The sequence below is a fragment of the Schistosoma haematobium genome, chromosome 5 (genome assembly GCF_000699445.3).
Source record: "Schistosoma haematobium chromosome 5, whole genome shotgun sequence".
NCBI classification, from domain to species: domain Eukaryota; kingdom Metazoa; phylum Platyhelminthes; class Trematoda; order Strigeidida; family Schistosomatidae; genus Schistosoma; species Schistosoma haematobium.
This window is the reverse complement of record NC_067200.1, coordinates 2,329,273-2,352,040: the sequence shown is the minus strand read 5'-3', so window position 1 is coordinate 2,352,040 and position 22,768 is coordinate 2,329,273. Positions and strand designations below refer to the sequence as shown.

The 22,768-nt window shown below is 36.6% G+C and overlaps 1 protein-coding gene across 1 annotated transcript in view; it reads right to left on the bottom strand.

Annotated features, from left to right (window-relative positions):
• MS3_00008946 (uncharacterized protein) overlaps window positions 1-22,768 on the bottom strand; it is a 69,017-nt gene that overhangs the window by 13,807 nt on the left and 32,442 nt on the right. Inside the window, exons 14-22 of the mRNA XM_051217287.1 lie at window positions 22,234-22,494; window positions 18,116-18,211; window positions 15,927-16,018; window positions 14,140-14,350; window positions 10,037-10,143; window positions 6,221-6,407; window positions 5,182-5,328; window positions 1,659-1,874; window positions 502-591 (exon numbers count right to left, since the gene is read on the bottom strand). Coding sequence (XP_051064668.1) covers window positions 502-591; window positions 1,659-1,874; window positions 5,182-5,328; window positions 6,221-6,407; window positions 10,037-10,143; window positions 14,140-14,350; window positions 15,927-16,018; window positions 18,116-18,211; window positions 22,234-22,494 — 1,407 coding nt within the window. The remainder of the gene's footprint in view (window positions 1-501; window positions 592-1,658; window positions 1,875-5,181; window positions 5,329-6,220; window positions 6,408-10,036; window positions 10,144-14,139; window positions 14,351-15,926; window positions 16,019-18,115; window positions 18,212-22,233; window positions 22,495-22,768) is intronic.

Here is a 22,768-nt window from a genome sequence, read left to right as displayed (position 1 = left end):
TATCATGGCTCCAGAGGCCGACTATTGTGGAGTCATATGAATGAGTTTGTCTACCGTATGCATTACGATTTTAGAACCTCGGAACCTTTTTCTAACCTTGACAAGTTTTTGAACCATGTAAAAGAAGTATATCCACTTTAATTCTTTGGTCTTTTCTACTTTATACTAACTGTTTTCTGATTGGCTAATATTTCCCAGGGTCACCCAAGATTCGTTCAAAGGTCGTCCATCAATTATAGTCTCCTCAAAGGTTGAATAACTGTCTACAAAAATAGGAGTTCAACCGGGTATGCTGTGAGATAGTAACTCACTGGTGACAATGGTGGATGTGTCACTCCATTTTGTAGATTAGTTGAAGTTAGACATTAACATCGTTGGATGATGGATGTACTGTCCAATCGATACACTGATTTGCTATTTTTAATCATAAATCGATTATTTGATATAACATAAGACTAATTTGTGTATAGCATATCATAAAGAGAATTCAAACAAACTTACATCACATGTACACCAAACTTGTACTAAACCAGGAAATGATGCAATATCAGATTCATAAGGAATCAGTGATACATAACGGGCTAAGCGTAACTAAAATAAAATAAAAAAAAAAGATTATAAAATGAACAAACTTATCATTGTCTTGAACAATTGTAAATATTATACTTAATATTTAGGATAGATTTAAGATAGAAGACAATGGTGGATATGTCGCTCACTTTCGTGGATTAGTTGAAGTTAAACATTAACACCGTTAGATGCTGGCCAGCTCAGTGGTCTAGCGGTTAAGCGTACACACCTGAGACCGATAGGTCCTGGGTTCAGCATCTCTCGAGATGAGATCATGGATCCGCACTGCCACGGAGGAGTCCCACAATAGAACGGAACAGTCATCCAGTGCTCTCAGATTTTCTATGATGGTCTAGCTTCAATCGACTCATTATCTCAACCACTGAAATTAAGATAAATTTCTTTAAAAATCTTATGAACAACTATGACCGATATGGTTGATACAAACAAATCTTTTCTTGGGCCTCTAGAGAGTTGCTTAAAGGATATTTGTACATTGCCAATAAGAAGTACTGGGAGTTGATGTAGATGACAGTTAGGTGTGTAGAACACATGTACAATCCACTTCAGTCATATAAATTGACTTGTCTTCTTTACCCAATATCTTACTTCAAACTTTGGTATTACTCAGTTGGATGTTTTTTTAGTTATCTTACAGAGGCGGTGATACAATGTTTCACAAATCACTTTGACTCAAACTAATAGTTAAGGTAATACTGTTAACTTACTTTATACTTAGTTCAATAGTTGTTCATGACTTCTAGATGACTCTTTTTTTTCCATGAACTACACTAATCGAAGAGAAACAATTGAGCATTCTCCTGATTTCAGTAATCCACCATCTATGTATTCTATACGTAATCTCTTCTCTCCAACTACCTAAGCAACTAATCCTTTGGATACTTTCAAATATATGATCTATTTTTTTATAGAAGTATTACTGAATAGGTTCTATAAAACTACAATAGTATAGGTATATATGTAATATCGAGGTATAATGTCACATTCTTATCTAATTCTTTAAAAGTTCTTAATAAAACTAATCTAAGATAGAAGTGAAAATGACTAAAACCCCTTTTCACACTTACCATAGATTCTGAAATGCTGAAACCAGTCTTTGTTCCTGGTAGAAGTTCCTCTGGAGGATTAAGTGGAGTCAAAAAACGTGTCATTAATATTTCTTGACAATCTGAATTCATTACTAATGGTTTAAATTGTCTTTCAGTCATAAATTTATGCTTTGATAATTTCTGATACCATTTTGATAAACTTGTTTGCACTTCAAGTGATTCAATTGAGATAAACTGAAATAGTTTACATAAGATTGTGATTTATATCAAAAAAAATATATTATATCTGACTATGTATATGTTGAATAACGGTTAATACAGAAACAGTTTAAGCAAAGATAGATAGCGGTTAGCAGTGGAGTCCAGCACGCGCGCCACTTCGTCCTATTTGGAACTCGTCAGCTGGATATATCTGTATCTGAGTTGATGTTCATTCTGAGATACAGGTACATCCTGCGGACGGGTCCCAAATAGGACGAAGTGGCGGACGTGCTGGACTCCACTGCTAGCCGCTATCCATCTTGGCTTATAATGCTTGTGAATTAAGGTAATATAGAGGCAATACGAACAGTATGCACATATGCCAATAAGAGATTGATTAATTGCAGTCCTAAATAACAATGGGAAGATACAAGTAAACAATACAAAGAGACATTTATTCTTACAACTGATTGATAACTGAGTTAATGATAGATGTGACGTATGGACATATCATACATTTTCAATCCAGCAGATTGGATCGATGGGCAGAACACTTTAGGGATCAGTTCAACTGGCCTTCATCCACACTTCGGTTTCCCACAATCTCCGGTCTACCTGAATGGCAAGTTAATGTAGGTCCTCCGACTCGTTACGAAGTTGAACAAGATATGGGAAATTCGAAGCGAGGGAAGTAGCAGGCCCTGACAGGTTTACCCCTGAGATTTTTAAGGATGGTGGTCCAGTATTAACAGCGAGATTGACTGATGTGTTAGGTAGAATTAGGGAACTGGACATAATCCCATCTGATGAGTCTCAATCACTCATTGTGCTGCCCTATAAGAAGGGACAAAGTCCTCTTGTGACAATCACATAGGAATCAGTCGGACTAATATAGTGTCCAAAATATTAGCTTCAATAATACTTCAATGCCTAACCAAAGCTCATGAAGAACAGACTAGAGTAAACCATGTTAGTTTCCGACCTGGACATGGTTGTATAGACCACATATCCACACTACATCAGGTCCTAGGACATAAACACACATTCATCGTAGTATTTCTCGACCTTAAGGCGGCATTTGACTCTGTTGTATTGTAGTGTGTGTCTCTGAAAGAAGTACCAAAGAAGTACATTGACCTAGTAAAGGCTCTCTACTCGAAAACAACTGGTCGAGAGAGAGAGAGCTTACGGTGAACTATCATCAGAATTGATTACTTCAAGTGGTGTTCGTCAGGGCTGTCCACTCTCTCCATCCTGGTTTAACTTTATCTTTGACGTGCTTTTCGAGATGACACTTTCCTCATCTAAATTTACAGGGGTTGAACTTTTACTAGGAGATTCACTTGTTGACCTACAATATGCCGATGACATAGTTCTATTTGGTGAAGACGCTGACAAAATGCAGAGCCTTCTGACCACTCTAAGCAACAATGCAAGCATGTTCGGCATGCGATTCTCCCCCTCAAAATGCAAAATTTTGCTTCAGGATTGAGTTGCATCGCCACCTGAACTAATGATAGGGAGTGAAGTAGTTGAGCGTGTCGACCGCTTCACTCATCTTGGTAATCTCATTGACTCTTTTGTTCTGATGTGTGACGAAATCGCAGCACGGATACAGAAGGCTCAACTAGCTTTCGCCAACTTGCGTCACTTATGGAGTAGGCGAGATATCTGTCTACCAATCAAAGGATGGGTTTACTGAGCAGCAGTTCGTTCCGACCTGCTTTATGGCTGTGAAACATGACCGGTAAGAGTAGAGGATATTCGTCGGTTACTAGTATTCGATCATAGGTGTCTTCGAAGTATGGCCCGTATATCCTGGGACCACCAAGTAAGTAATCCAGTTATTAGGAGACAGGTACTAGCTGTGGATGGCAAATCAATTGATGAAGTAGTGAAAATTCATCAGTTAAGATGTCTGAGACACCTGTTATGTATGCCCAACCACCGACTGCCTCGATGTGCTATGTTTTATGGTGTGGGAGTAGATTGGAAGAAAGTTTGAGGGACGACCAGAACAAAATATGGGACAAACTCATATAGTCACTGACAAGTGAACTGAGCCATGTTGGTAGGTGTAGACTATTTGGTTGGGGACCGCGAGATGATTGCTACCGGATTTTTATAACCTTTAACAACATGACTCAAAATCGTTTGCAATGGTGCAGGTGTAGGTCCACTCTTTGTGTTCTCCTAATTTCCAATCTGAATTATTCCTGTCTATTTCTTTTTTTCTCTTTCCGAATTTATTTCACTAGATTATACTCCTTGAATAACATTTTCAAACCCTAATCTTTCCGATTATTGCTCATACTCTTACTACCTCTCCCACTACGGGATTTGAATCGACATTTATATTTCTGTGCTAATGTGGTATGGCGACTCGAACTGATGTACGTACGTACAAAGTTCCACGATGTTACTGACTGACTGACTGATACAATATTAGCCTCGAGAACTGAAGGCGTTTGGTGGAATCTCTGGAGGAACTATAAATATGTTTAGTAAAAATTGTTGTCGAATACTGCATATTCTTCAATACTGACTCAACTAATCAGAACTGGTGATGAAATGGACATATAAACTATACTAATTTCAGAAGGCGTTTTTGTGGACAGTATAGTAATTTCAATAGTTGAGATCATGAGTTAATTGAAGCTAGACCACCATGGAAAACCTGAAAGCACTAGACGGCCATTTCGTCCTAGCACGAAACTCCTCAGCAGAGCGCACCCTCGATCCCGCCTCACGAGATTAGAACCCAGCACCTATCAGTCTCACGCGCATGCCCTTAACCTCTAGACTACTGAGCCGGTCGCCATCTAACGATGTCAATGTTTAATTTCAACCAATCCATGAAACTGAGTCACCGTTCACTAATGTCTTCAGTGAGTTATTATCTCACCGCAGACCCTGTTGAACTCCACCTGTAATTGTTTCTCATTCTAAGATAAACTAAGAACTGAATAAGATATTTGTCATGTTTCTGTTGAATATTTAGTGATGATCTTTAATCCTTCAATTATCAAAGATAACTGAATCACAAATTCAGTAATACATTATGTGTTAAATGGTTGAAGATAGTAAATAACCATATTGGACTTATGCTTCATTCCTATGTGAATAATCTCGAAGGAACTGATACATTCCTCAGGTTTCGAACCTAATTCATTGTGAGTCACAGTTAAAGGGGGGTTATCATTAGGCTATTTAAAACCATTTCACTTAACTAAGATATATTTACAAGTGATTTATCATTGAATATTGATTTCATCAATCGTTTTAATTACTGTAATCATGTTCAATCAATATGATTTAATCATATATACTAAATACTTACTGTATCAATTAATGGTGTTGGTGGATAAATAGATGGTTCCAATGTCATTAAAATATCAATCATTGGTCTAATAGATGATTTTACAAGATTAATTGTTTCATATCCTTGTAAAATTAATGGGATTGACAAATTGATTTTACCACTAATCTATAAAAGAATGTTGATTAAGGAAAAAAATTGATTAACAATGAAATGTATGAGATGGTAGAGAAGATTTGTAGTTCAGGTGGATGATTTTTATTGAGTTTTGCTCTTTGAAATAAAATCACTTGGTAGTGGAACTTTCATATTTCTTCTAAATGACATCATCAGCATAAATGTTAGGTTGAAGTGAAGTTTTCGCTGATAGTGTCATTCAGAAGAATGATATGGGCTGTGATATTTCCCAGGTGCCCAAACCGAAGGAAGTGGTTTTCATAGGGGGCCACATGTGGAGGCTTTCGACATAAAGGTCTAATCCACAACGTAATGGAGCAATATTAAGAGATGCAGTCTCATGGGTGGCCGGTGACTAACAAACAGTTCATACGCCATTTGTTCCTTCAGGATAATGGAGCCCATTTGCATTATTGGTTTAGAATTATGGCTTTTGCACTATCCTAGGTAGAACCTGCGTGTTTATCAACCAAGTTAAAGCGTTAAACGTTCGCTTTTTTATCCTCTCAATTTCGTAAGCAGCACCTTCACCGCAAGAAGGCAGTGTGTATTCACAGACAGCTGATATACACAAATCAATAACAGAATAAGATTATCAGAATGGGTTTTGTGGAGATTTTTTAGAAATTTCACAGGTTGAATCCCGCGGGGTTCGTGATCGTGGATGCGCACTGCTGAGGAGTCCCATACTAGAACGAAACGGTCATCCAGTGCTTTCAGGTTTTCCATGGTGGCCTAGCTTCAACTGACTCATGATTTCAACCTGAGAATAAGATTCACGAAAGAAATGTAATGTAAACTAGTAGAGAGTCATATATATATATATATATATATATATATATATATATATATATATATATCCAATAAAAAAACACATATCTACCTTAGTATTTAAATAAACAGTTGATAAAGGTATTTCAGTTGAACCAATTAAACGATGTTCTATATGTTGTATATAATGAGATGATTCAGTTTGATTTGAATCTGTTTGATTAAAAATGACTTGATCATATATATTAATAATAATAGGATCTTTCATATTTTCTAATTTTGGATTATCCAATGGTAAACTATTGAATGTAATAAGTAAAAATGAAAGAAACATATTAACATTAGTAACTAGTGAATTTTCATGTGAAACTGACCTGGTGATCAAGTGAATTTACAAGACATATCTGTTATAACTTGTGACCGCCGATTAGGGATCAGTGACTTATCGATCGAATCAATGACGCGTAAATCCATATGAACAGTCTAGAGTCCTTATTGGTTCCTCTTCCTGTCTAGCTCAACCAGTTAAGTCCAGAACACCAGTCACAGGCTCTACAATCCTGTATTTCAAATATACTGAGTTTATATCCCAACCAAACAGACCATATCGTACCATAAAATAGGAAATAAGATTTGTACAAAGTCGAGCCCAAAGTGGATGTAAATGTGTGAGGCAGTGACTAATAGACAGGGCATAATTCAGGAAAGGTAAAACGTCTAATAATGATTCATAGATCAAAATAAAGCTTATGAATAAAGGAATATGATTATGAATAGTTTAATTATTTACCAATTATACGATAAAAATATACGCATAGTATTGGTTCATAAATGGATCCTAAAAGTTACCATTCATTATGCTTATCTGGACATAACTAGATAATATATTCTCCCATTCTAACTCCTTATTCTAAATATTAACCTTAAATAAAGATAAGAATTGTAATGTATCATTGTATTACAGATCATTTGTAATCATAACACAACTATGAATTTACTCTTATTACCTAATCTATACCTTAATTCATTGTAGATGATGTCAGTTAGTGATAAAAGATGTATAAGATTAAAACTTGAACTCATACCACTAGCCTAACTAATAGTATGTACTTACTTACGCCTGTTACTCCTCGTGAAGGAGCATAGGCCACTCACCAGCATTCTCCATCCAACCCTGTCCTGGGCAATCCTTTCTAGCTCCGTCCAGTTGTAATTCATTCTTTTCATATCTGCTTTTATTTCCCGACGTAATGTGTTCTTTGGCCTTCCTCTTTTTCGCTTCCCTTCAGGATTCCAAGTTAGGGCTTGCCTCGTGATGCAGTTTGATGATTTGCGTAATGTATGTCCTATCCACTTCCAACGTCTTTTCCTAATTTCCTCTTCAGCTGGAAGTTGGTTTGTTCTCTCGCAGAGAAGGCTATTGCTGATGGTATCCGGCCAATGGATGTTGAGTATCTTGCGTAGACAGCTATTTATCAATACTTGTACTTTCTTGATTGTGGTTGTTGTAGTTCTCCAAGATTCAGCTCCATACAGTAGAACTGCCTTGACGTTCGTATTGAAGATTCTCACTTTGATGTTGGTTGAAAGTTGTTTTGAGTTCCATATGTTCTTCAATTGTAGGAATGCGACCCTTGCTTTGCCGATCCTCGCCTTACGTCTGCATCTGAACCTCCTTGTTCATCGATGATGCTTCCTAGGTATGTGAAGGACTCTACATCTTCCAGAGTTTCGCCATCAAGAGTGATTGGATCGCTGTTCTCCGCTTTGAATTTGAGGACCTTGGTTTTCCCCTTGTGTATTCTAAGGCCTACTGATGCAGAGACTGCTGCCACACTGGCTGTCTTCATCTGCATCCGTTTGTGTGTACGTGATAAGAGGGCTAGGTCATCTGCGAAGTCCAAATCGTCTAATTGATTTTGAGCTGTCCATTGTATTCCGTGTTTTCCTTCAGATGTCGAGGTCTTCATAATCCAGTTGACCACCAGAAGAAAGAGGAAGGGAGAGATTAAACAGCCTTGTCTGACTCCGGTCCTTACTTGGAATGCATCTGTCAGCTGTCCTCCATGCACTACTTTGCACTGTAGTCCGTCGTATGAGTTCCGAATAATATTGACAATCTTCTCAGGAACTCCGTAGTGTCGAAGAAGTATGTACACTTAACCATTATTCCACCTTAGTTTAACTGCTTTTTATTATTAGTTGTTTTATACCTAAACAATATTTTCCGACTAGTTGATAATTTATTCAAGGTAACCAATACAGTATACATAACTAACTAAATTCAACTGTGGGGTGTGTTACTGATATTGACAGATATAACTAGTATGTATCACCATTCGAAAGTGAAATGCCTGAAGGTGGAATGCTAAGATTGAAGAGAAGAGAACGAGAACAGAGAATGATTAGTGTAGAAATGAAAGAACAATCGAGTCTGAGACGATTGTTTAACATTTTGGAAATGAACTATGGTTCTCAAATTTAATTAAGAGATTCTGTAATTTTGTATTCAATGATAAATTGATTGCTCCCAAATGTATTCATGTTTACTATAAACCTATCAGTGATTCTTTAACAATTTACATTCAAACAGGTTGAATAGGCGAGACTATAACTTATGGACGAACCAATCCGGTATAAGATAACAGGTCTCGGAGTTTGGAGCGAAATTTACTCAACCATTTGGCTAAATAGAGTTTTGGTATTATAGCTGATATCAGTTCGTGATGAAAACCCTAAATCTAATTCCTTACCTTAACCATCAACTGTAAATCATAATTCTACCCCCCCCCTCCACAATGTTTTATAATCCTCTTTTGGTACCGGTTATAAGGTGAACACTCTCACGGTCAATCTAGCGTCATTCAAAAGTCGTCTATGAATTACAGCCTCACCATGAAAAATATTTGAAGATAATTTTCATCACAGACTAAATTTATCCAGATAATCATTAGAAATCAGGAAGTAATGAACAATACAGTTTCGTCTATTTATGTGACTTTACATTAGTGAATATGCAAGACTTCACATTAGAAATTCAAAATCCCTAACATTTGGAAGTTACTGGTGAAGTCTTGTTCTCTGAGCTGGATAGTTTGGTCGTGGAGCTTTTATCGTTCTTCTTAACGACATCACCAGCACAAACTTCACGTAGAAGTGAAGTGTTCGGATTTAAGGTCAACACGAACCAATCAACATCGAGGAGTATAGGACAAACTGTGAACCACATGTCGAGAAATTTGAACAATTCATCTCTGTCTGAAGTTTATGCTACGGATGATGTCGTTCAAAAGAATGATGAAAGCTCCACGACCGAATCATCCAGCTCAGAGAACAAAACTACTTTAAAATCATCCAACTGAGCTAAAAAATCTCCACCGTTTTGAAGTTACATACACAAACACATTACAATCAAACCACCTAGAAACTTTTCAATTTGCGTTTATAGTATTTTATGAACATTATCGATAATCATGTCATCGTATTTATTTAAATCTTGATTATTGTTAAGTTCGTTTTCGTTCTCTATTTTTCTTATTTTCACTTATTTTAGTGTATTACCATATACTACTTAATATGATTCAGTAACCTATCTCATTCCAAGTGTTTGCTGATGATATTCAATTTATCGAATACATTAAATCATATATAGTTTACACTAAGCATTCATATTGCAACATTCAAAGACTATGAAGATGAATAATGTAGATTGGATCGTGGATGCGCACTGCTGAGGAGTCCCATACTAGGACGAAACGGCCGTCCAGTGCTTCCAGGTTTTCAATGGTGGTCTAACTTCAATTGACTCATGATTTCAATCTTATAAGAAGTGTCATTTCTTTTAAACTTGTAGATGAATGCTAACTCTTACAGTAATCTAAGTCAAATATAGTTTTCTATCAAACAGTATTAATCATGATAAACTTACTAGAAAGGAAATCGAAATTCCGTATTCCAACTAGGATTTCTACCTTCTGATGAATTAGTTGATTGTTTATTCTGTTGAAATTTAATAACAGCAAATGGTTTCAAAAGCTAATAGAACGAAAGAAAGAAAAATAACGGGAGTCTTTTATTTTAATTTTCAAAATTGTTTTTATTTACAATTTTAGATAAATGGAAAGTTAGACATTAACACCGTTGGATTCCGGCTCAATGGTCTAGTTGGTTAAGCTCCTGGTGGGAGACCGATAGGTCCTGGGTTCGAATCTCGCGAGGTGGGGTCGAGGATGCGCACTGTTGGGGACGAAACGGTAGTCCAATGCATCTAGGTTTTCCATGATGGTCTAGCTTCAATTGACTCATGATCTCAACTGTTGAAATAAATGGAAAATTTTCAAAACTTTGAATAACTTGTGATGTTTAGTATTTAATATAATTCTTAGACTTCTTATACAGTTCGTCCTAATAACCGTCAATAGATAACGCCTCTAACGGTGTATTAATCAGAAGGTGAATATGAAGTGTTGATTAAGTTTATTATTATACTACGACGTACAGATCACCAAAATTACAGATACGCTTAACAAACATGAAAGAGGAGTACCGAAAAGAAAGCGGACAAGCGAGTGAGCGTGCGAGTCGAATGAGTGAGACAATGAACAAGATTAAAATGTACATTTATATACATAGTGAAATGAATGAATCATCCAATCAATTAGGCGATTGACAGTAAGGCTAACAGAATCAATATATGCGTAGGCAGTAAGTAATGCTCAAGCGTACATATTCATACAAGTTTAACAATAATAAAGGTACAATAGTATAGATAAGTTGTTATTGTACGAATAACTTTATCCGTTAAATAAGTTAGCAATGGGGATTAACTAAATCGAATGTGAACAAACTCAATTTTATGTGAGCTGCTATAAATTCATCGTTTTTGACGTAGTCTTCCATTTATTACTTACTTACTTACTTACGCCTGTTACTCCCAGTGGAGGATCATAGGTCGCTGATCGGCATTCTCCAACCCACTCTGTCCTGGGATTTCTTTTCTAGTTACGTCCAATTTTTATTCGTTCTTCTCAGACCTGTCTCCATTCCTTGGCGTAATGTGTTCGTTGGTCTTCCACTCCTCCTTTGGCCTTGAGAATTACAAGTCAGGGCATGTTTTGTGACACAGTTGGATGAGTTTTTCAATGTATGTCCTATCCACTTCCAGCAATTCTTCCTGATTTCTTCCTCCTTCTCTCCCGCACTGTAAGTTGTTGCTAATGGTGTCTGACCAACGGATCTGAAGTATTTTGCGTAGACAACTGTTAATAAACACTTGTATCTTCAGAATGATGGCTTTGGTAGTTCTGCAAGTTTCCGCCCCATACAGTAGAACTGTTTCGACGAAAAGTGAATGTCCTGAGCTTTAACTGGGTTAGTGCACATGGAGAGTCCACCTAGGAGAGTTGGAAAACTCTGATTCCAAACCGATGGTACACATGGATTCCAGGATCCTGAGGGGACAAATGGCGTATGAACCAATTGTTGGTCACCGACTACCATGCGACTGTATCTGCTTACGCTGCTCCACCACCTTGTGGATTAGAACTCTAGGTCGAAGTTTTGGGGTGTAGCCTCCTCAGAAAATCTCATGTTTCGATCTGGGCACCCGAGTAGTAACACAGCCTACACTCAAACCAAGTGATTTTTTTGGCGCATATCTATTTAGTGCTTCCTTGTACCAATGTTTATGTGTTTAAGTAAATAATAAATGGAAAACTCCGCCTGGATTCCCTCCGGGTGCTACTGCCGGTCCTCAAGCTCTGGTAAAGTAGGAGGGTCGGGCATGGGGTTAGCGACCCCATCCCGTACAAAACTAACTCGCTAAAAAACGCTAACCAGAAAAAAAAATTATTCCGGAAATTTCTGGAACACTATTAAACTTAGTAGCAGTATAAGTAATCATCCGATCAGTAATGCGACATGTGACCTTTCACTCTCTTGATGTTTCTGACAAAACGTCTATTCAATACTGATTGGATAAGATGATTCTCAGCGTTTTCAGAGCCTCATTTTTGGCTATTTTGCGAGGAATTTCCTGGATCTCCTCAACAAATATGAAAATCCGTTAGTTGGTCAGTCACATGGAATGTAAAACCTACTAGATATATGTATCGTTTCAATTTACCATATAACATTAAAACATCTAGATGAATTTATGAAGGCTAATCTAAAGAGTAGTAGAATTAGTAACAATATCAGTGATAGTAGGAAAGATTATGTTTAGACGATATGATTAGGGCAAAAAGAATGAGTTTCAGGAGTCAATAAACGTATATCATTATCTTAAAACTTAGAAAATAATGCAAGATAAAGAGTGAATAAGTCGGTATCATTGTGACTGATCATAACTGATATCATTCAACTTCTTCAACTATTAATTAATATAATCTTTCAGACCTCATTTATATAGTTTACATCCACCAATATGGTTTCATTTAACAACTAATGACTTTAGGAACGAATGACATTTTTTGACTTGCCCAATCTCTGGCTTTCCTCCAACCTACTCCTACATCATCCAACATCGCACATTGAGGTAGGTGGCAATTCAGTATTAGTAATATATCCAGATTCTAGAAAACAATGTTATTTAGATGTTTAAGGATGCCATTAGCTTCTTAAAGGCTTCTGGAAACATTTTCAACCTAGTGGTAAAATGAGTAGTTATGCCACTAAAGAATGATGCGTAATCTTTTGTTTTTCTAGACATTCCTATTTGATGCTAATCGAATAAGATAATACCAATTATTTTCTTGACTTCTGAAAACTTTGTTGAAGAGTTCTTCGGTATTTCTTTTAATAAAAAACACTACAACATCACCATCAAATAAAAGGTCCTCAAATGCCCTAGCACGGCCGAGAGTAGAAAGAGTCATTTCTCCCTCTCGAAATCCTCTCATATGGCCACGTGCATACAACCAGTGCCAAAGAAATCCTACTCACTGCCTTCTTGAGGCATTACTGTTGTTGACAAAATTGAGACTACGAAAAGCAAATGTCTGGCGCTTTAACTGGCCTGATGCACACGGATGGTCTACCTAGAGGAGTTGGTACACATGAGCTCTAGGATCTTTATGGAATAAATGGCGTATGAACCAATCGGTGGTCACCGGTTACCATGGGACTGCGTCTCCTGACGTTGATCCACTACATTGTGGATTAGACCTTTAGGTCGAAGGCTCTAGGTTTGGCCCCCTAAAAAACCACTTGCTTCGGTCTGGGAATCCGGAAAGTGTCCCAGCCCTCACATACATCTAATGATTTATGTGGCGCATATCTATTTGGTACCTTCTTGTACCAATGTTCATGTTTAAATATTTCAATAGTAGTGTCAAAAACTTTAAAGTTAGTTGATACATATTCGAATACCATAAGAATAGCAAGTCCACAAATACGCATTGATGATAATTTCCAACTAACATTAAAATGTGATCAAAAGATTTCTTGAAAATTACCTCCAATCATCTGATATATTGGCGAATTGTTTGATTGTACTAAAATTAAGATCGTAAATGATATTTCAGTAAGACTATAACTTATGGACGATCTTTGAGCGATGTCAAAGTGACCTTAAGAGTGTTCAACTAACAACTAGAACCAAATGAAGGTTATAAACCAGTGTGATTAAGGTGAGGAATTAGATTTAGGGTTTTCATCACGAACTGATATCAGTTATAATGCCAAAACTCTATTTAACCAAATGGATGAATGGATTTCTCGCCAAACTCCGAGACTTGTTATCTTATACCTGACTGATCCGTCCATAAATTATAGTCCCGCTGATATTTCTTTGACACGAAGATTGTATACAGATAACTTTGAAGAAAATAAACATTCACAAAAAAATAGTTTTGCACCAAGTAAGCTTCGAAGTATTTGAAATGAACGATCCTTTGAAAAGCCATAGATAGATCAGATCACACATGAATACATGTGGGAACAATGTTACTCATGAAATATCGATCTAATTAAATCACAATGATTATTCAAAACGAGGTGGAGCTAACAAAGATAGACAAAAATAACTCCTACATCATTTATATTGTCAGTTTTATTACGATAATTTGATTGATCTGTTCGTTTCGTAGATCGATTTGGTAAGTTATAGGCACCATGTATTGTAACTATTAGTTCAAGACTAGAATTTTGAACATACTGTGCACCAATACGTCGACGTTCTTCATATCTAGGTCTTAACGGACGTTTAGGTTGTAATAATCTTTTGAAAAATGGCAATAGGAATCTGTACACAAAAAAATCAGGGAAAAATATTCTGATTTATGTTTGAACTACTATAATTAAATTAAGTAGTAAAATAAATAATTGGCTCCCAAAATTTATGGTAGATAGAGGATCTGTGAATAATTCATTTATTCGGTCATAATTAACTAACCGTAAATACTTGATTAATGTGATGGTCAGGTTTGGGTATCGTAACAATGCAAACAGTTCAGTTTAGTGATGAAATTTGTCCTGGTCACTAGTTAACTTTATACGATGTTAAATAGTTGCTTTATAGTGTCAGAATAACGTTGATGTTTAGATAGTAAATATTTGGTTTGAATTACACTCGCTAAATTGGCATTTCAATCTAAACCAGTATTATTTCATCTAACTAAATGAGTGTGGAAACCAATCGATCTTAAGATGGTGGAGAAGATTTGTAGTTCAGCTGAATGATTTGGTCGTGGAGCCTTCATTGTTCTTCTGAACAAGATCATCGGCACAAACATTGAGCATAATCAAGTTGTATGTGAAGAAATTCGATTACTTCACTTCTACCTGAATTTTTTCTTGATTATGTTGTTCAGAGGAACAATGAAAGCTCAACAACCAAACGATTCATTTCAGAGCACAAAACTCCACCAAAATTACTGGATCTGTTTAAGCAAACATATTTCTAATAGTCCTCTATCTTGGAGTGAAATTGAGTTTGTTCTCATTTAACTCAGTTAAGCCCTTTTGTTAACTTATTTAGGGAACAAAGTCATCCGTACTATAACAACGTATTGTAACTTTATTATTGTTGTGCTTGTATGAAATATGTATGCTTGAACATTGCTTACCGCCTACTTATATATTCATTCTTCTAGCCTTACTGTTAATCGCTTAATTGATTTGATGATCCATTCATTTCCCTATATATTTTATACATGTACATTTACAATCTACACTCTTGGTTCGCTGACTCACTCATTCGCCTCACTGCTTTGTGTTCTGAGTTACCTGCTAATAAAACTGTAGTTTCTGCTTCTCTTTACCTTCTGATTTCAAACACCGTTGAGGATTATATGGTAACAGTTACAAGGGTGATTGGTCAACGTAGCACAATCACTACAGAAATATCCACTTATATTAGAGAAAATTGGTAACAAAGCTTGAAATAACAAACTAAAACTTAGATTCACTTAGTGTTGTTTTACTTGTATCTTCTCATTGTTACTAAGGTCTGCAGTTGATCAGTCTCTTATTGGCATACATACATTCTGTGAGTATTGCGTCGATATAGCCTTAAGTAACAAGCTTATTAAGGAAAGATAGGTAGTGGCTAGCAGAGAAATTCAGGACGCGCGTTTCGTCATATTTGGGACTCGTCGGCTGGGTTTACCTGCATCCTAGATAGCGTTGGAAACGAACGGTACCGGGTTCGAGTCCCGAAGTGAACATCAACTCTGGAATGCAGCTGGGGAGTCCCGAATAGGACGAAGTGGCGCACGTCCTGGATTCCACTACTAGCCAATATCCGTCTTTGTTTAAAAAAGAATAAAACTTCATATCAATTCACGGATTCAATTACTACTCGTCATTAAGAAACTTACAGAATATTCGGTATCTCTTCTTCAATGACAATTTCACGAAGTGATTTCTTATTTAATATATCTTGAAAGTGTTGATTAACTTCTAATTTAATCTATGATATTTAGGTATGATAAGATAAAATATTAATTATTAAATAAATAAATATTAGAGTTAATTATACATAATTTTAGGTCAGTAACAACGTAGAAATTTTTATGTACGTACATCAGTTCAAGTTACTATACCACATTAGCACAGAGATGCAGTTGTCAATTCAAACCTCATAGTGGTAGAGGTAGTAAAAGTATGACCAGTAATCAGGAAGATTAGCGTTTGAAGATATTATTCAAGGAGTATAACAATATTCTGAATTGATTTAATCGTAATTGTTCGAATGTCGCGAGGCAAGATCGTGGATGCTCACTGTCATGGAGCAGTCCTATAATCGAACGAGATGGTCGTTCAGTGCTCCCAAGTTTCCCATAGTGGTCTAGCTTCAACTGATTCAACCCTTTCTGGTAATAACTGTTATGTTGACAAAAATATACCGATTTTTGTTATTATATCTAGAGATATTATTATTTGAACACATAAATATTGGTACAAGAAGGCACTAAATACATATGCACCAAACAGATCACTTGATTTATGTGTGGGCTGTGATACTTCTGTCGGGATATTCAGGAAAATATCCCAAAAATTATTCTATTAAGTCTAATGCTATTCTTGGAATTGGAGATGGTATTATTCTCTTATTGGTCAGTGCTTATTTCACGTGTCATTTTCCTACTGATCAATATTGTACAATGTTATTTTCTATTTTATGGTACGATGTGGTCTGCTTGTTTAGTATATAAACAGAGTGTGTTTGAAATATAATGATTTATATATTCGAGGCTGAGACTTGCGTTCTGGACTTAACTGGCTGGGCTAGATAGGGAAGCGGGCCCAATCAGAACCCTAGGTCGTTCTACGTGTTTGCGCGTCATTGGTCCGATCAATAATTCGCTACCCCTTTATCAGCAGCATTTTCAGTTATAACAACTTCCCAGGTGCCCAAACCGAAGCAGGTGGGCTTCTCAGGAGGCTACACATGAGGCCTTCGACCTAAATGTCTAATCCACGACGCAGTGAAGCAACGCCGGGGGATACAGTCCCATGTTAGCCAGTGACCAACAATTGGTTCATACGCCATTTGTTTCTTCAGCATCCTAGAGCGAATGTGCACCATCGGTTTGGAATCAGGTTTCTCCAACTCCGCGAGATAGACCCTCTATATCCAATAACCCGGTTAAAGCCCCAGACAATTGCATTTCGTCCTTGCCATTTTGTGAACAACAGTTATGCCTCGAGAAGGCAGTGTGTGGGAATTCTGTGAGAGTTATTGTACACACATGGCCATGTGAGAACATATCGAGAGCGAGAGAGAGCGGACTATATAATAATTAATCTTGTCCGAATACAGGTTTATGGTATTTCATCACTTTATGGATAAAATTATTGTTAAATTAAGTGGCAACTAGTATAACTGGTAACCACAATCCTTTTTCCTTCAATAAAATAAGGTTTAGTCATAAAGTATAAATATATTTATAAGCAAAGATGGATAATGGCTAGTAAAGGGATTTAGGACGCGCGTCACTTAGTCCTATTTGGGACTCGTCAGCCGAATGTACTTGAATCTCAAAGTTGGTATTCACTAGTTTATAATGCCTGCGGATTAAGGCTATATCGAGGCAATAGGCATAGTATGCACATATGCCAATAAGAGACTGATCAATTGCAGTCCTGAACATCAATGAGAAGATTCGAGTAAATAATACCAAGTGAATTTATAAACATATTTATTATATCTAGAAGCTTAGATTCTTAATAGATCGCGTATAATTTGGGCACTCGAACGTTATAACCCTCCATGTCACAAATAAGACGACAGAAGAAAACTGAAGCAGGTGCTTGTTGGCCAAATATCAGAATGTACAGAAAACTATGGGTATTTATAGATATTGGCGTTTATTATATCAATATTATAATTCCACCAATCCTCAAAGAGGCATGTTATGCCATGTTAATATTCCATTACGTTCTGATTGGATTGAACTCTTTGATTCCTCTCGGACCTCTGGAGCCATCCCAATAATATTCATACTTAGCGATTAGTAATAATACTAATAATATTGGTAACAGAGTACCATAATATATGGCTTACTTTTTCAAGATATACTTTACGCTTTTGTTTATATGCTTTCATCCCTTTAGATAGTACATCATGTATATCGTCTGGATCCTTCTTCTCATTCAATGACTATTGAAATAGACAATAATCAAAATAATTTGAAAATTATTAAAATCAATAGATGGATTTTAAGGTATCATTCAATGTAAAGATTATTGTGTTAGATTTTACACGAAAATGTTATCTAATCATAAAACCAGGAGATACAATTCAAAGAGCTAAGTATTGTACTACTGATCTTGTGAGATATAAGTAATATATAACTGTTGGGGACGTTATATCCCCAGCACTCACTTGGGAAAGGATCTAATTTTGTAATTTTATTTAGAAAATTTTAATTTCTTTATTTTCGCGCCAAATGCGCTCTTGTCACCTTCATGTCGTGTTTCCCACTAGGAAATATTCTTAAATGCTATTGGTCCGTTGCGTCTTTTAGTATGCTATTTGGTAACTCTTCCCAAGGACGGTTTTGTACTGTATATATATACGTTTTGAATTGTGTTTGTTGTTATCGCTCGTTTCTGGCTGTTTTGCCGAATATACTTCCCATTCCAAGCTTGGACTTCTCCCTCTAGTTAACGGGGCTGGGACGCATCAATAGTTAGCCTACTGGTCTTTGGTCACCGAGTCTTCTTTCTCGTTCGTAGATTAAGTGAACTCGTGATAGCTTCAAACTGAGCGACATCAATCAAAAGTAAAATGTTTGGAAGCAGAAGGTTAAATAGATCAAGTTTGAGATAATTGATTGATATTTTGCAAATGAAGTTACTAAGATGTTTTACAATTTTGTATTCAAGTACATTTGATTACTCCCATTTGTGTTTTCAATCGCTACAATTCAGTAGTGTGTACATGATTCCTCTGAGGATAGAATTTAATATATTCAAATCTTGACATGAACATGATCCTTTAAATCATTAAACTGAAATTCATGGTTCAAGTTTAAGGATTTCGATAGTTTGTACAAAAGATAAGAAATAAATTACATCACAACAATCAAGTCAAATAGTAGATGACAAATCAGAATAAGAAATAATCAGACTATGATAGGGAAAGGAACAGTAGCAACCAATCAAGATCAAAACTAACAGTGCAGGCTATCTGTTTAACGTTGATAAATTTGGTTTGTGTATTTTAATGATGATGATGATGACCAGAAGGACGATGAAAGTTTTGTGATTTGAATAACCAAGAATGAGAAGAAACCTTCACTGAAACGAATTACTAGACAGTGGATGAGTTTAAGTAAGAGGAGCACATCTACAATTGAAAAACATCTGGAACTCAAAACAACTATCTGTCAACCAACACCAAAGTCAGAATTTTCAACACAAATGTGAAGACAGTTCTACTGTATGAAGCGGGAACTTGGAGAACTACAAAAGCCATCATCCAGAAGATACAAGTGTTTATTAACAGTTGTCTACGCAAAATATTTCGGATCCGTTGTCCAGACACTATCACTCACAACCTACTGTAAGAGAGAACAAACCAGATTACAGAGGAGGAGGAAGAAATCAGGATGAAGCGTTGGAAGTAGATAGGACACACATTGAGGAAAGCACACAGCTGCATTACAAGGCAACCCCTCACATGGAATCGTCAATGCCAAAGGAGAAGTGGAAGACCAAAGAACACATTACGTCGAGAAATGGAGATAGACATGAGAAAAATGAACAAGAATTGGATGGAAATAGAAAAGAAAGCCCAGTAGAGAGTGGGTTGGAGAATACTGTTCAGCGGCCTATGCTCCTCGACTGGGAGTAACAGGTGTAAGTAAGTCAGTTGTTAAGTACCAAACAGAAATGAAAGTTTGTACCAACTCCAATCCATCTGTCTAACATCAATCGGTTCATGATCTCAACCAAAAACGTAATAATCTCCACAACCCCCATACTAGTAATCAACATGTACTCACTAGTGACTAGCTTCGTGAGAAAATTCTCGGAGTTCTAGTGAGAAGCCGTGATCAGTGGAGCTAATCCATGTCGGGTAGAGACAGGTATCTACCTCAGTACAATGGAAGTTGGTCGCGCAATTTCGTTAGACACTATCACCATTGGATGCCGGCTCAGTGGTCCAGTTGGTTAAGCGTTCGCTCGCAAGACCAAAGGCCCTGGGTTCAAATCCTGCGAGCCATCATCCAGAAGATACAAGTGTTTATTAACAGTTGTCTACGCAAAATATTTCGGATCCGTTGTCCAGACACTATCATTCACAACCTACTGTAAGAGGGAACAAACCAGATTACAGAGGAGGAGGAAGAAATCAGGATGAAGCGTTGGAAGTAGATAGGACACACATTGAGGAAAGCACACAGCTGCATTACAAGGCAACCCCTCACATGGAATCGTCAATGCCAAAGGAGAAGTGGAAGACCAAAGAACACATTACGTCGAGAAATGGAGATAGACATGAGAAAAATGAACAAGAATTGGATGGAAATAGAAAAGAAAGCCCAGTAGAGAGTGGGTTGGAGAATGATGTTCGGCGGCCTTTGCTCTGCCATTGTGCGTAACAGGCGTAAGTAAGTATGTAGATAACTAAGGATGAGTGTAATAGCATGTCATTTTCATGAACTGAAGTGATTCATGTTATTTTCGATAAAAATAAAACCTGAAAGAAGGTATTTGGACGTGAATTATTTCGTGTATTTACTCTGAATATTTATTAAATAATTAACTAGTGGTACTCGTCGGTGGCCTATACTCCACCGGGAGTAACAAGCGTAAGTAAGTAGTGGTATTCTTACTTTACCCTAATTGTATGTCTTTATTTATCTACTCTCATATAATATATTGTCATTCGTGAAAAAGTGTTAATTAACTACAAACATATGTGGTATTTGCTGATGTACTGATGTCGTCAGACATAAGTAGTATGTATCATCAATCGAAAATGAAATGCCTGGCATCAGAAGGTTAAGAAGATCAAAGAAAATATAACGAGAACACAGAATGATTGATGTGGAAACAAAGGAGCAATCAAGTCTAAGACAACTGATAAACATTTATGCAAATAAAGTGTTTATTGTATGATATTCAGATTTGATTAATGCATTCTGTAATTTGATTGTTCCCGCCTGCGCTCTCGTTCAGTACACATGTAATACAAATATCCTACTTGTGTACCGATTAGGATTTATAGTTGATGATGCACTATGATCTTGTCATTTTATATACGCAATCAAGTGAAATCTCGTATCTGAAGAAATACGAGTGCCTATTCTTGTGTTAACATTAATTTATTTGGAGAGGGGTTAGAAGAACTTGATACGCTCAATCAATATTTGACCAAGTTCACGGTGCTCTTAATCCATATAATTCGTTGACAAAAAATTTCTTGGAGACCGTTACTAGTAGGCATTTGTTGATTAATATCAGAAGGGGTTTTTGTGGATATCATAGTAAATTCAGTAATTTTTACCATGAAAAATCTGGAAGCAATGGACGGCCGTTTCATCCCATTGTGAGACTCCTCAGAAGAAACTGATAAGTCATGGGTTTGAATCTCATGAGGCTGGGTCGTAGGTGCTCACTGCCATGGAGGAGTCCCACAGTCGAACGAAACTGCCGTCTAGTACTTGTAGGTTTTCCATGGTGGTCTAGCTTTAATTGACTCATGAACTCAACTATTTAAATTACTATAATATCCACGAAATGCCCCTTCTGATATTATTCAACATATGCTCACTAGTGACGCTCCACAAGAGGTATTTCCTGGAGCTCTAGTGAGAAGCAGTGACCATTAGTGACCAGTAGAGTTCAATCGGGTCTGTTGTGAGATAGTAACTCACTGAAGACAATGGTGAATGGTGGCTCAATTTTGTGGATTGGTTTAAGTTCAACATTAACACCGTTGCATGCGGGCCAGCTCAGTTGTCTAGTGATTAATTGCTCGCGTGACAGACTGATAAGTCCTACGTTCAAATCTCATGAGGCGGGTTCGTAGATACGCATTGCTGAGGAGTCTCATAGTAGAATGAAATGGCTGTCCATTGGTTCCAGGTTTTTCATAGTGGTCTAACATCAATCGGTTCACGATCTCAATCAAAAAAGAAATATCATAGATCTATTATATAATTCACTTACATCAAATATTTCATCAGGAATTTGTTTTGCAAATGTTGGTATAATAATATTTTGAAAACCTGGTATATGCTTTTGTCTTAATTGAATTAAACGTATCCGTTTAGATTTATCTAAATCATCATCCGTACAAAAATCAAAACATTCCGTTAAGAAGTTTAATTGAAAATAATTAACTCCACTAGCTCTTGTATGATATAATACTTCTGGATAAGATGTCATTTGTAATTGTTGATTTGGTAAAAGATGAGTTCCTGTTGCAGTCTATAAGAAAAAAAAGGAAAAAGCATCATGTATATTACTGAATATTTTAGAAGTGTGGTATCAGCTACTTATATTCATATAAGTAGTATATAATAACGATAGTCAAGAATAGAATGTATTTGAGTAGGAGAACGTAGAGGAAAGAACAGAAACGGAAAGCAATTGGTATGAAAATGCATGAACAATGAAATCTGAGACGATGGACTGATATTTGCAAAAAAACAGTCAAGTTTAGGAAAATTGATTGACATTCTACACATTAGGTATTCACTGT